General features: G+C 38.9%; 1 protein-coding gene across 1 annotated transcript; it reads left to right on the forward strand.

Annotated features, from left to right (window-relative positions):
• The first annotated feature begins 8,067 nt into the window (after positions 1-8,067).
• Positions 8,068-8,418, forward strand: LOC140815625 (uncharacterized mitochondrial protein AtMg00860-like). The gene has a single exon (XM_073174701.1). The coding sequence runs from the start codon at positions 8,068-8,070 to the stop codon at positions 8,416-8,418; it is 351 nt and encodes a 116-aa protein (XP_073030802.1).
• The last annotated feature ends 4,708 nt before the right edge of the window (positions 8,419-13,126 follow it).

Below are 13,126 nucleotides of genomic sequence, written 5' to 3' on the forward strand. Positions count from 1 at the left end.
ACAATTGTACAAGAGAAGACTGCAACGTATAGTGGGAACGTCGCATTTCAGAAAAGCTACATTGTATGATTGTCAGAAGAATGTACATGGCTATATAACAGATATAGATTCAAAATGCATTCATTGTTACCATTAGAAGCAAAGTCTATAAATAGCAGAGAAGATCAGTTAAAGCAGAGTAATCAATTGCGAAGTTGCCCAAGTTATCAAGAAATATAGTTAAGAACTCCGCGCATATTCTATCAAGTTTAAAAGATCTCAAAAGCTCATGTTTAGCATACACATTCATAATGATAAGTCCATTACACATTTTGCTTAAAAAGTACTAGAATTTTTTTAAAACCTCACAATTAAATCGGCCGAAACTACATACACATATTTAAAATAATTGTGACATCATTTTAAAATAAAACAACCAACTATATTTAAAAATCAAAGGAAATAGTTTTAAACATAAAATCATCCAATGTTTTTCCAAACCTAAAAGCAATATTTTTAAAATAAAACCAACTCTATCAACCTCTCAAAACCACTCAAAAACATAAATAAAACTCGTAAAAATCTTTAACATAAGCATAAAATCACTGGTGCGAAAAACTAGTGCTGGTCCTTGGGTTACGTGCACCTTCAGTCCAGTCATATCAATCATCAAGACCTCCACTACCATCAACAACATAGTCACCTGCATCGATCACACCTAGTGAGTCTAAAGACTCAACACACCATATTCTTGATAACAAATAACACGTATACAGATCACATGCAACAGTGAAAATACTTTTACTTAAAATAACATTTTCTTAATCATACATAAACTTAAACATTTTCATATCATTATCAACATATTCATATTCACCATAAACATATATGTATTCCTTTCATTTAATTCAGATCGTTGATTGTGGCTTTCGTATTTGTACTGGGGTCGATGGATCCATCTACATGTAACCATAGTACTGGGCGGCGGGGACATCAGTGACACTCTCACCCGTCAACTGAGCCTTGGCCTTACGTATTAACATATCATCATATTCGTATTAGTCAAAATCCTTTCACATCCTTCGACATTTCATATTTCCACCACTTATAAAATCATGCATATTAATATCATTTTTTTTCTTTAAAACCAAGCATGAAACATTTCTTTTAGTATCAAAATTATATCATAAAAATCCAAAAACATTTAAAATAAATATTTTAACACATAAAACAACATTTAGAGCATTGTCATGTTGTTTACTATTTTCTAGTGTAAAATGACTGTTTTACCCCTAGAAGTAAAATTCACCGAATTTGACTTTTTCTCACTTTCATTGACCCTAGACCATCCCAAATAATTATTTAAGCTTAAATTTAATTTATCACAATTTTATTTAGCTTAAATTCCAGGCTTTCTAATTATTCTTTAATTATTAATTCAATGAGCGTTTAATTCCCGAATTAATTCACACTTTAATTTAAAATTCCCAAATTCAAAACTTAAACTTTTTATATTTAATTAGCCCTCGTGAACCATGATTCGACCTCTGTTGAACTACATTTCAATCCTTAGCCAGTAAACCTTAACTTTCGAACCCTATATTAACCCCTTGAGATAACTCATGATTTCCACGAGCCGCACCCAAAACACCCCGAACCAACTTCGGACCAGACCTCCCCTGGACCCTCATGAACCCTCTGGACCCCTAGGACTTGACACTAGCACAAACCGAAGCCACCCCTAACAGAAGCAAGCTGTGGCCGAGCCTCCTCCATGCACTAGGACTCTTGCAACTCGCTTAGGACTCTAACCACCAAGCCAGCCCTGAGCCCCGCCCTTGTGCACCCTTTTAGGACCCTAGATACCTAGCCTAGCCCAACCCTAAGCCCCTGGCCGAGCCACAAACTCCCTTGCGCAACAGTTGAACTCGCGCGCACACGCTCGGGTGGAGACCTAGCTTGCTATGACTCCTCCCCAGCACTGGTGCTCGACTCCTAGCATGGCTAGGAATCCTCTCCTGACCCAACCATTACCCTAGCCCAGCCCTGGTCGGGCCAAAGCCAAGCCATGCATGGTTTAACCCATAACCCGATCACCTTGGCCCTAAAACATGCATATTAATTCCAGCTTGTTCGTTTCTCGTTGCAGCGATTTAAGTGCATCCTAAGACTCCTTAAATAATGTAAAAACAACCCTTAAACCTTCCCTAATCATGAAAGCCCCTTCATGTAAGTAAACAACAAGTTTTGGATCAAATACCATGCTTTAAATTTCATGTTTTGCACAAAAAAAAATAATAATAAAAGAGGTAGTTGTTTTCCATGCAATTCATGATCAAATAAATATTAGGGTGTGATAGAAGAGAAAAGGGAAGAAATATGGCTTGTCTTTGCATATTTAACGCACTAATTTTGTTGACGATGCGAAGAAAGACGAAGAACAAGGACCCTTGCTTGAAAGGGCCGATGCTAACCCTAGAAAATTATTATGTGTGTGTGTATTTGGTGCAAGGATTCTTGTGTGATGAGGAGTGGTGGGCATATACTTTATATAAATAAAGGGTAGGGTTTTTGGGCTTAAGTTTTGAAAAAATAATTAGTGTGCAAGCTTTAGCCCTTTAGTAAACTATTCTAGGTCCAATAAGCCTAATAGTGCATCTAAAATTTATTTCGTTTATGAAAGTTCGTGAAATTATTAGCCGAGTTGTTAAAATATTCGTATTTTTGTTGAAAATTGAATATCGATACAAATTACGTCCCGGTAAATAAAATACCTCAAAACTCCTTATTTTCAAAAATAACAAAAGCATCATCATTATTTTAAATAATTAAAACAATTATTTAATAAATATAATTTTCAATTTTTAGCCCTCGGTCCCGTTCCGCGATCGCACCTCGAATATCCTTTAAAAATACAATTTTATGCATTTTAAATGTGTAAACATGCACACTATATTTAATTCATACAATTAAAATAATTTAATTAAAATACATAAGAAATTTAATAAATTGCATGCATGTGGTTCACGTGGACCTTAAAATTTTCGGGACGTTACACATAGCTTTCAGGCTATACTTTGAGCTTATAGCACAAACACTCATTGTTGTATTATTCAATCTTATAGAGATCAGTTGTGCTAAGAAGTTACACATCAGTTGAGTACTGTAAGATCCAATTTTTTTTAGCATGCAAATAAATAACTAGAAGGAAATTTGGGAGATTTGATTATTGTATTAAATAAGATATGCATATGGGAAAAGAATAAATTGTTGGAAATCTTTGTCACCAAGTCAAGAATATCTACATTAAGACAATCATATTTTCGAAATTGGTAAGAAATAAGTGTAGATTGGGAATATAATATTTAATTAAAAATGAATGAGTCATGCATGGACATGCATAGTTTCGAAAATTGGGAGGAAATTTAGAAGGATTAGGCATGATATTTTCGAAATTCTACTAGAGTATATGCTTAGATATTGTGTTGCATGGATGCATGGAAAAGTGGAAGAAAATAATCAAACTTGTGCACAAAATCCTTGACTTAGCTACCAAATTTTCGAAAATAATGGAGGGCAAGGAATTAAGGAATAAATCTCACCAATTGGTAGGAGAATAAACTCATCATGGAAGGGTTTTTTTTATAGCAAAAATCGTGTGATCTTGTATGCAAAAGGTAGGATTTAGATGCCATGTTTAGCTCCATCCCCTTCACCTATAAATACCACACTATACCTAGCCATACCTCACACTTAAATTTCAAAATTTTAGATCTGAAATCTTGAAAATTCCAGCATCCCCTAGCGGAAACTCTGTCCAAAAATTGTCTCAAAGTTAGCCTAAAAATCAAGCCGAAGTGCCGCCGAGTGTAGAGCAAGGAACGATCCATTCCCGAAGCCAAGCCACCACGTTTTTAGCATCAATAATTATTGTAAGTGGGCTTGTTTTTAAAACTTTTATTTCGGATTTATGCAACTTAAATTTTCGGTTTTTTGTTTTAAAATTCGATCGAGCTCTGTCTCCCGTCTATACGTTTTTATGAAAGTTGATACGTGTATGTGTTGACACTGTGAGGATTCCCTGAAAATGGGTGAAATTCCAACATATGGCCCTTAACGGTGGGATAGAACCGTTTTATGGCCTCGCCCCCTTAGAGGATTAAAACTTAGGGACTGACGTCAGTAAACCGTTAAAGATGAAAAATCGCAGTGTTGTTATGTTACGGATATGATGTTACATTTATGAAAAGCGTGTTGTATTTATATGTATTTTTCGAAAATGTTATAAAATGGTTATATTGTGTTCAATATCCCCCATTTACTGAGTATTCCCAAAATACTCACCCCCCTTACTCTCCCCTCCCAGATAAGTCCGAAGAACAGGTTGAGGACGAAGAGTTCGAACAGTTTTGGGGCTGGTAAATCACAAGATTAGTAATAGATTTTATTTCGAATTTCTGATTTAATGAATTAAGATGCTTCCGCATTTACCACTATTTCGTTTGGATTTTGTTTTGGAAAGACATTTGTTGTTACGTTTAAATTATGATATATAAACTGGTTCGGTTTATATTGTGCTACAAAAAGCTTGTTGTTTCGATTGTGTGATTGTTAAACAACGCCGATGTCAATCACGAGTTTCGGGGCGTGACATTTAAGTGGTATCAGAGCCGCCAGGTTCATAATCCGGTTGGGGAAAATGAGAAAATTTTTACAAAAAAAAAAATCAGTGGGATTTTCGAGAAAGGCCGATGATATCCCCTCCGAAACGGTCCAAAAAGCGGTTGCCGTTTAGGCCTGAAATCACGAAATTCCATCGTTTAGGCCTTCGAAACGTCGTTTTTGTCGTTTTAGGAAATATTCGTAGACCCTATAACTTCTCGTAGGAAATTCTGAATTTGATTCCGTCAATTTTTATGGAATCCTCTCGACATATCCTTCGAATCCATATGTCTAATTCCAAACTTTCCATTTTTGGAAAAAAAATATATTTATTTAAATTTCGAAAATTTCATATATATTGTATATTGACCTTTGTTATATGTTGTTTGTTTCCGATTTTGAGCATTTCCATTTTTGATTTCAGGAAATGGCTCCATCTACTCCCATGCGACCCCACATCCATGCCCAAGCTGCCATTCGTCTGAAGGCGCTTGCCCTTCACTATCAGTATCGTCTGATTCGGTGACTTAGAGCCACATTGAGTGAGAGGAGGAGTGAGGTCGAAACCTTAGCCGCTGAGAAAAAGGAGATTCAAGTCTGCCTTAACCAGTCGATCTATCAGGGTGAGTTTGTTAGAGGTGATAACATTTACCTAAGAGATATCATAGAACAGTGCAAGTACCAGCATGGAAAGTTACGAGAGGATACGGAGCGTTATCGCAAGGAACTGGAGGAGGAGAAACAACAGAATTCCAAGGGTAAGCGGAGGCTGGAGAATTCGTGTGAGGCCATGAACAGCCTCGCGTATGTAAACCAATGTCTGACCCAACAGGTGGAAGCTCTAAAGGACCAACTCAAGCAGAAGAAACAGTATCATATGCAATATCAGCAGCATTGGAACGACGAGATGGACGTGGCTTAGGCGGAGATGCAGGGACTTAAAGCACAGGTGAGCAGATCACCCATATGGTAGAGATACTGCAAGAGGAAGAGCCAGAGGAGGAGCCTGAAGAGGAGGAGCCGATAGAGATCGATGAGCCTATAGCTGCCATAGGAGATCGAGAGATAGATCCTTAGAGTTTCTTAGTTACCTTTCCTTATTACTAGGAGTTTATCTTTCCATTGTTGTTATTTTATTTCAGTCAGTACGATTTGTTTCTTTCAATATTATTTGTTGCATTCAGTTGTTCATCTACATTCAAAAATTAATAAAGTTATGTTTATTTATTAATCTCAGTTGTTCCAGCATAACTTAATTATTCAATCCTACCATTATACACGTCAAATTCTTAGAAGCGTTTAACTTGTAGGAAATGGCTGGTAGACCACCAAGACAAAACTGCAATCACCGTTATGCTAACAACAACAACAACAACAATGCCAACGAAGGAGATAATGGACCACCACCTGGGTTCAGTCTTAACCAGGCCGACCTGATGGCCATAGCCACGATCGTGGCGACAACACTGCAAGAGTTAGTGAACTCGAATGCCAATCAACAACCACCACCTCCACCGTAGCATGGAGTCAAGTTCCACTATGAGTCACTGCGCAAGAACAGATGTCCAACTTTCAGTGGCGCTGACGACCCTGAAGTTAGCCAGAGTTGGATAAAAAGCGTGGAGACTCAGTTGCGACTGTTGGAAGTCCCGGATGCACTGAAAGTGGACGTGATAGTGCCGTTACTCGAAGATCGGGCAGGCAAGTGGTGGGAAGCAATCTCGCCATCCATGACAGCTGCAGGACCAATCATGTGGCAACGTTTTAAGGAAGCCTTCCTGAAACAGTATTATCCCGCCGAGGTCAGACTGTAGAAACTGAGTGAGTTTGAAAATTTCAGTCAAACTCCAGACATGTCAGTTGTGGAATACACCTCCCAGTTAAACGCCTTAGGATCTTATGCTCCGGCAATCATGGCGGATGAAGTTCTGAAATTGCACCGCTTTAAGAAGGGGTTGAACAGCAGGAACCAATCAGCCCTAGCAGTCTACCAACCGGCGAATTTTTCAGACCTGATGGGCGCAGCTATCCGAGCTGAAACTGTTATCCAACGTAGGGAAAAGGAATTTAAGAATAAGAGGCCTATGAGTAGTCAATCCCCACAGAACAGTCAGACTTTCAAGAGGTCTAACCAGTCTGGTGGACTATCAAAAGGGCCTCCGCCTGCCACAAACTATCAAGCCATTAATCCTTGCCCAACGTGCCACTTACGACACCTGGGAGAGTGTCGTAGAGCGACCGGTGTCTGCTTTGGATGGGGGAATCCAGGACACCGTATGGCAAAATGTCAAGACGCCACCAACAGGACAACTGGACCGGGTAAAGGAGACAGGTCAAACTCAGGGGTGAATGCCAATAAGCCACGTGAGAACAAACCGAATTCCAGGGTGTTTGCCATCACGCAAGAGGAGGCAGACGACGCGAACGATGTCGTGTCAGGTACCATATTTATTCAGCAAGTTCCTGCTTATGTGTTATTTGACTGTGGTGCTACACATTCTTTTATGTGTAGGAGATTTGCTAAGAAGTTAGGATGTAAGCCCGAGAAACTAAATGAGCCCTTTCGAATAGCCACACCAACAAGTAGGGCCATTGAAAATCACGAAATTTACAGAGATTTTAAAACCAGTATTAGTGATCAGACTTTTAGCGCCGACTTCATACAGTTGATCATTTTCGATTTCGACATCATCTTAGGAATGGATTGGTTAGCAAGAAACAATGCGATAGTAGATTGTAAGGGGAAGAAAGTCAAACTCATAACTCAGAATCAAGAGGGAGTCATGTACCAAGGTAAATCCAAGGAACGTAAATCACTACTTTCCGTATCTCAAGCTTGGAGAGCAATGAAATCCGGAGAAGACATCTACCTAGCAATGGTCGGTGAAGTAAGAGAAGAATTCGAACTGAAACTGGAGGACATCCTGATAGTGAGAGAGTTCCCAGATTTTTTTCCAGAAGAACTCTCTGGGACGGTCCCGAACCGCGAAGTGGAGTTCAAGATCAATCTGGTTCCCGGTGCTGCTCCAATCTCTAAAGCACCTTATAGAATGGCATCAGCCGAACTCAAGGAGCTAAAATAACAACTCCAAGATTTGCTAGATAAAAGGCAAATTCGACCGAGTGTCTCCCCCTGGGGAGCTCCAGTACTCTTCGTGAAGAAGAAAGACGGGAGTATGAGATTGTGCATCGACTACAGAGAATTGAACAAGATCACAATCAAGAACAGGTAGCCTCTACCTCGGATAGACGACCTGTTTGATCAGCTTAAAGGAGCCTCTGTCTTTTCTAAACTAGATCTGAGGACAGGTTATCACCAGTTGAAGGTCAGGGCTGAAGATATCCCCAAGACAACCTTTCGAACCAGATATGGGCATTATTAATTCACAGTGATGCCTTTGTCTGACCAACGCACCGGCAGCATTCATGGATCTGATGAACAGAGTATTCAAGCCATTCCTGGATCAAAGCATAGTGGTATTCATTGACGATATCCTAGTCTATTCTCCTGACGAGACGAGCCATGAAGAGCGCCTTCACCTTGCTCTGCAGACCTTAAGAGAGAATAAGATCTATGCTAAGTTCAGCAAGTGTGAATTCTGGCTAAGGAGTGTGTCATTTCTAGGACACGTAATCTCGAGAGAAGGAGTGTCAATGGATCCAAGAAAAGTAGAGGCAATAATCGAGTGGCCGAGACCTAAGAACGCCACCGACATCAGAAGCTTTCTTGGATTGGCAGGTTACTACCGGAAGTTTGTCGAGGGGTTTCCTCGATAGCTATGCCACTGACCAAACTCACACAGAAAAATTCTAAATTCATCTAGAATGAGGATTGTGAGAAGAGTTTCTAGACATTGAAAGAGAAACTCGCGTCCACGCCAGTGTTGATCCTGCCCGCGGAGGATATATATTTCACTATCTACAGTGACGCCTCTAAGGACGATCTAGGATGCGTACTCATGCAAAAGGGAAGAGTGATCGCCTACGCATCAAGGCAGTTGAAACCGCACGAGCAGAACTACCCTACTCATGATCTGGAACTAGCAGCGGTTGTCTTCGTCTTAAAGATTTGGAGGCACTATATTTATGGTGCTAAATGTGAAATTTTCACAGACCATCAGAGCCTCAAATACTTTTTCACCCAAAAGGAACTGAATATGAGGCAACAGCGATGGATCGAACTTCTGAAGGACTATGACTTGACCATAAGTTACCATCCGGGTAAAGCAAACAAAGTGGTTGATGCGCTAAGTCGGAAGGGCCCAGGCAAGGTAACTCTAGCTTCCCTCTCGGCCCAGCCATGTCTGCAGGAGACCGTCAAGTTAAACCAAGATCGAGACCCGGTACTGACCAAACTTAAGGAGCAAGCCAGGGAAGGGAAGTCTCAGGATCATCAGATTGATGACAAAGGAATCTTATGGATGAAAGGAAGACTGTGTGTGCTCGACAGTGATAACCTTCGCCAAGAGATAATGGCAGAGGCGCACAAGTCAAGATTCTCAGTCCACCCGGGCAGTACGAAAATGTACATGGATCTCAAGAATAATTCTGGTGGAATGGCATGAAAAGAGATGTAGCCAAATTTGTCTCTAGATGTCAGGTATGCCAGCAGGTCAAAGCAAAACACCAGCGACCCGGAGGATTACTGCAACCTCTTGAAATTCCCGAGTGGAAATGGGAGAATATTTCCATGGACTTTGTGGTAGGATTGCCAAAGTCTAGGTAAAGCCACGACGGTATATGGGTGATCGTGGACAGACTCACAAAGACTACACACTTCCTACCCGTCTGCATGAATTAAAATCTCGACAAGTTGGCTTTACTGTACATGGAAAACATTGTGAGACTGCATGGAGTGCCATTGAGCATTCTATCCGATAGAGATCCGAGTTTCGTCTCGCGTTTTTGGAAGAGCTTTCAGGAGGCCATGGGAACGAAAGTGACCCTAAGTATGACCTATCATCCTTAAACCGATGGGCAAACGGAGAGAACCATCCAAACCTGAGAAGATATGTTGTGATCATGCGCTCTTGAATTCAGTAGCATTTGGAGCACTCATTTGCCCTTAGTCGAGTTTGCTTACAACAACAGTTATCATAGCAAGCATTGGAATGGCTCCATACGAAGCTCTGTATGGAAAGAAATGTCGATCACCACTTTATTGGGACGAAGTGGGAGAGAAAGCCTTAGTGGACCTGAGCTAGTACAAATGACTGTGGACAAAGTTAAAATTATCCGAGAGAAGATCAAGGCAGCTCAATACCGACAGAAAAGCTGGGCAGATCTTAAAAGAAGGCCTGTAGAGTTCAACATGGGCGAGAAGGCTTATGTGAAAGTCTCGCCTATGAGAGGAGTTGTCAGATTCAGTAAAGCCGGGAAGCTGAACCCCCGATATGTTGGACCCTTTGAAATCTTAGAAAAAGTGGGCACGCTAGCATGCAGACTGGCACTGCCACCAAACATGTCAAGAATCCACAACGTGTTCCATGTGTCTCAACTAAGGAGGTACATTCCAGACACAAGTCACGTTTTAGAAGTAGAACCACTCTTGACCGAAGGAAACTTGGGAGAATGACTGAAGTACGAAGAGATCCCCATCAGATTTGTGGACACCAAAGAACAATTTCTTAGGCGACGTATCATTCTCTACGTCAAAGTGCAGTGGTCTAACCATACTGAGCGAGAAGCAACTTGGGAAGTGGAAGAGAAAATGTGAAAGGATTATCCCTACCTATTTGGAGACGAAGCCAACTCAAGTTTCGAGGACGAAACTTCACATAAGGAGGGAGGGATGTAAGATCCGATTTTTTTTAGCATGCAATAAATAACTAAAAGGAAATTTGGGAGATTTGATTATTGTATTAAATAAGATATGCATATGGGAAAAGAATAAATTGTTGGAAGTCTATGTCACCAAGTGCAAGAATATATACATTAAGGCAATCATATTTTCGAAATTGGTAAGAAATAAGTGTAGATTGGGAATACAATATTTAATTAAAAAGGAATGAGTCATGCATGGACATGCATAGTTTCGAAAATTGGGAGGAAATTTAGAAGGATTAGGCATGATATTTTCGAAATTCTACTAGAGTATATGCTTAGATATTGTGATGCATGGATACATGGAAATGTGGAAGAAAATAATCAAACTTGTTCACAAAATCCTTGACTTAGCTACCAAATTTTTGAAAATAATGGAGGGCAAGGAATTAAGAAATAAATCTCACCAATTGGTAGGAGAATAAACTCATCATGGAAGGGTTTTTTTTATAACAAAAATCGTGTGATCTTGTATACAAAAGGTAGGATTTTAGATGCCATGTTTAGCTCCATCCCCTTCACCTATAAATACCACACTATACCTAGCCATATCTCACACTTAAATTTCGAAATTTTAGAGCTGAAATCTCGAAAATTCCAGCATCCCCTAGCGGAAACTCTGTCCAAAAATCATCTCAAAGTTAGCCTAAAAATCAAGCCGAAGTGCCGCCGAGTGTAGACTAAGGAACGATCCATTCCCGAAGCCAGGCCACCACGTTTTTAGCATCAATAATTATTGTAAGTGGGCTTGTTTTTAAAACTTATATTTCAGATTTATGCAACTTAAATTTTCGATTTTTGGTTTTAAAATTCGGTCGAGCTCCGTCTCCCATCTATACGTTTTTACGAAATTTGATACGTGTATGTGTTGACACTGTGAGGATTCCCTGAAAATTGGTGGAATTCCAACATATGGCCCTTAACGGTGGGATAGAACCGTTTTATGGCCTCGCCCCCTTAGAGGATTAAAACTTAGGGACTGACGTCAGTAAACCGTTAAAGATGAAAAATCGCAGTGTTGTTATGTTACAAATACGATGTTACGTTTATGAAAAGCGTGTTGTATTTATATGTATGTTTCGAAAATGTTATAAAATGGTTATGTTGTGTTCAATATCCCCCATTTACTGAGTATTCCCAAAATACTCACCCCCTTACTCTTCCCTCCCAGATAAGTCCGAAGAACAGGTTGAGGACGAAGAGTTCGAACAGTTTTGGGGCTGGTGAATCACAAGATTAGTAATAGATTTTATTTCTAATTTCTGATTTAATGAATTGTTAGACGCTTCCGCATTTACCACTGTTTCGTTTGGATTTTGTTTTGGAAAGACATTTGTTGTTACGTTTAAATTATGATATATAAACTGGTTCGGTTTATATTGTGCTACAAAGGCTTGTTGTTTTGATTGTGTGATTGTTAAACAACGCCGATGTCAATCTCGAGTTCGGGGCGTGACAAGTACTGATAAATTGTATTGATACTAAGAGTTTCAGTCTTGACAGTGTTAAATCCAAATTGAAGTGGGTTTGTACAAATCTTTGTATAGATCAAAATCTTTTAGTGAATATCTTATCTTCGAGATAGAAGGAGTGACGTATGAGTGTTTGAAATTTCCGAACATCAACAAATCTTGTGTTTTTCCTTATCAGTCTTATTCTATCTGTCCTTCATTCATTTCCGCACTTTTATTAAGTTAATTATTTGATACTGACAACAAGATTCTTGAATTGTCAAAACATTCGTATTTTTGTTGAAAATCGAATACCGATAAAAATTACGTCCCGGCGAATAAAATACGTCAAAACTCCTTATTTTTCAAAAATAACAAAAACATCAACCTTATTTTAAATAATTAAAGCAAGTATTTAATAAATATATTTTTCATTTTTCAGCTCTCGGTCCCGTTCCTCGATCGCACCTCGAATAACTTTTAAAATACAGTTTTATGCATTTTAAATGTATAAACATGCACACTATATTTAATTCATGCCATTAAAACAATTTAATTAAAATACATAAGAAATTTAATAAATTGCATGCATATGGTTCATGTGGACCTTAAAATTTTCGGGACGTTACACATAGCTTTCAGGCTATACTTTGAGCTTAAAGCACAAACACTCATTGTTGTATTATTCGATCTTGTAGAGATCAGTTGTGTTAAGAAGTTACATATCAGTTGAGTACTGATAAATTGTATTGATACTAAGAGTTTCAGTCTTGGCAGTGTTAAGTCCAAATTGAAATGGGTTTGTACAAATCTTTGTATAGATCAAAATCTTTTAGGGAATATCATATCTTCGAGATAGAAGGGATGACGTAGGAGTGTTTGAAATTTCCGAACATCTACAAATCTTGTGTTTTTCTTTATCAGTCTTATTCTATCTGTCCTTCAGTTATTTTTGCACTTTTATTGAGTTAACTATTTGACACTGACAACAAGATTCTTGAATATCAGTAATTATCACTAAACTGATTCATTATTCGAAAAAGTTATGAAAATTGTCAAGTGTTTATTCAAACCCCTTCTAAACACTTTTTTACTCCCAACCAATCCTAACACCGACCATAAAAACTTAAACATATCGACAACATGGTTACACAAGATAAGAAAAAATCATCGAGTTTCAGAAAATGTGTTATCCATTGCATTCAATTTGA

This window comes from Primulina eburnea, chromosome 15 (assembly GCF_022965805.1).
Source record: "Primulina eburnea isolate SZY01 chromosome 15, ASM2296580v1, whole genome shotgun sequence".
Taxonomy (NCBI): domain Eukaryota; kingdom Viridiplantae; phylum Streptophyta; class Magnoliopsida; order Lamiales; family Gesneriaceae; genus Primulina; species Primulina eburnea.

Coding starts and splice junctions, on each gene's coding strand:
- LOC140815625 (XM_073174701.1), top strand. CDS start 8,068: ATGGATCTGATGAACAGAGTATTCAAGCCATTCCTGGATCAAAGCATA.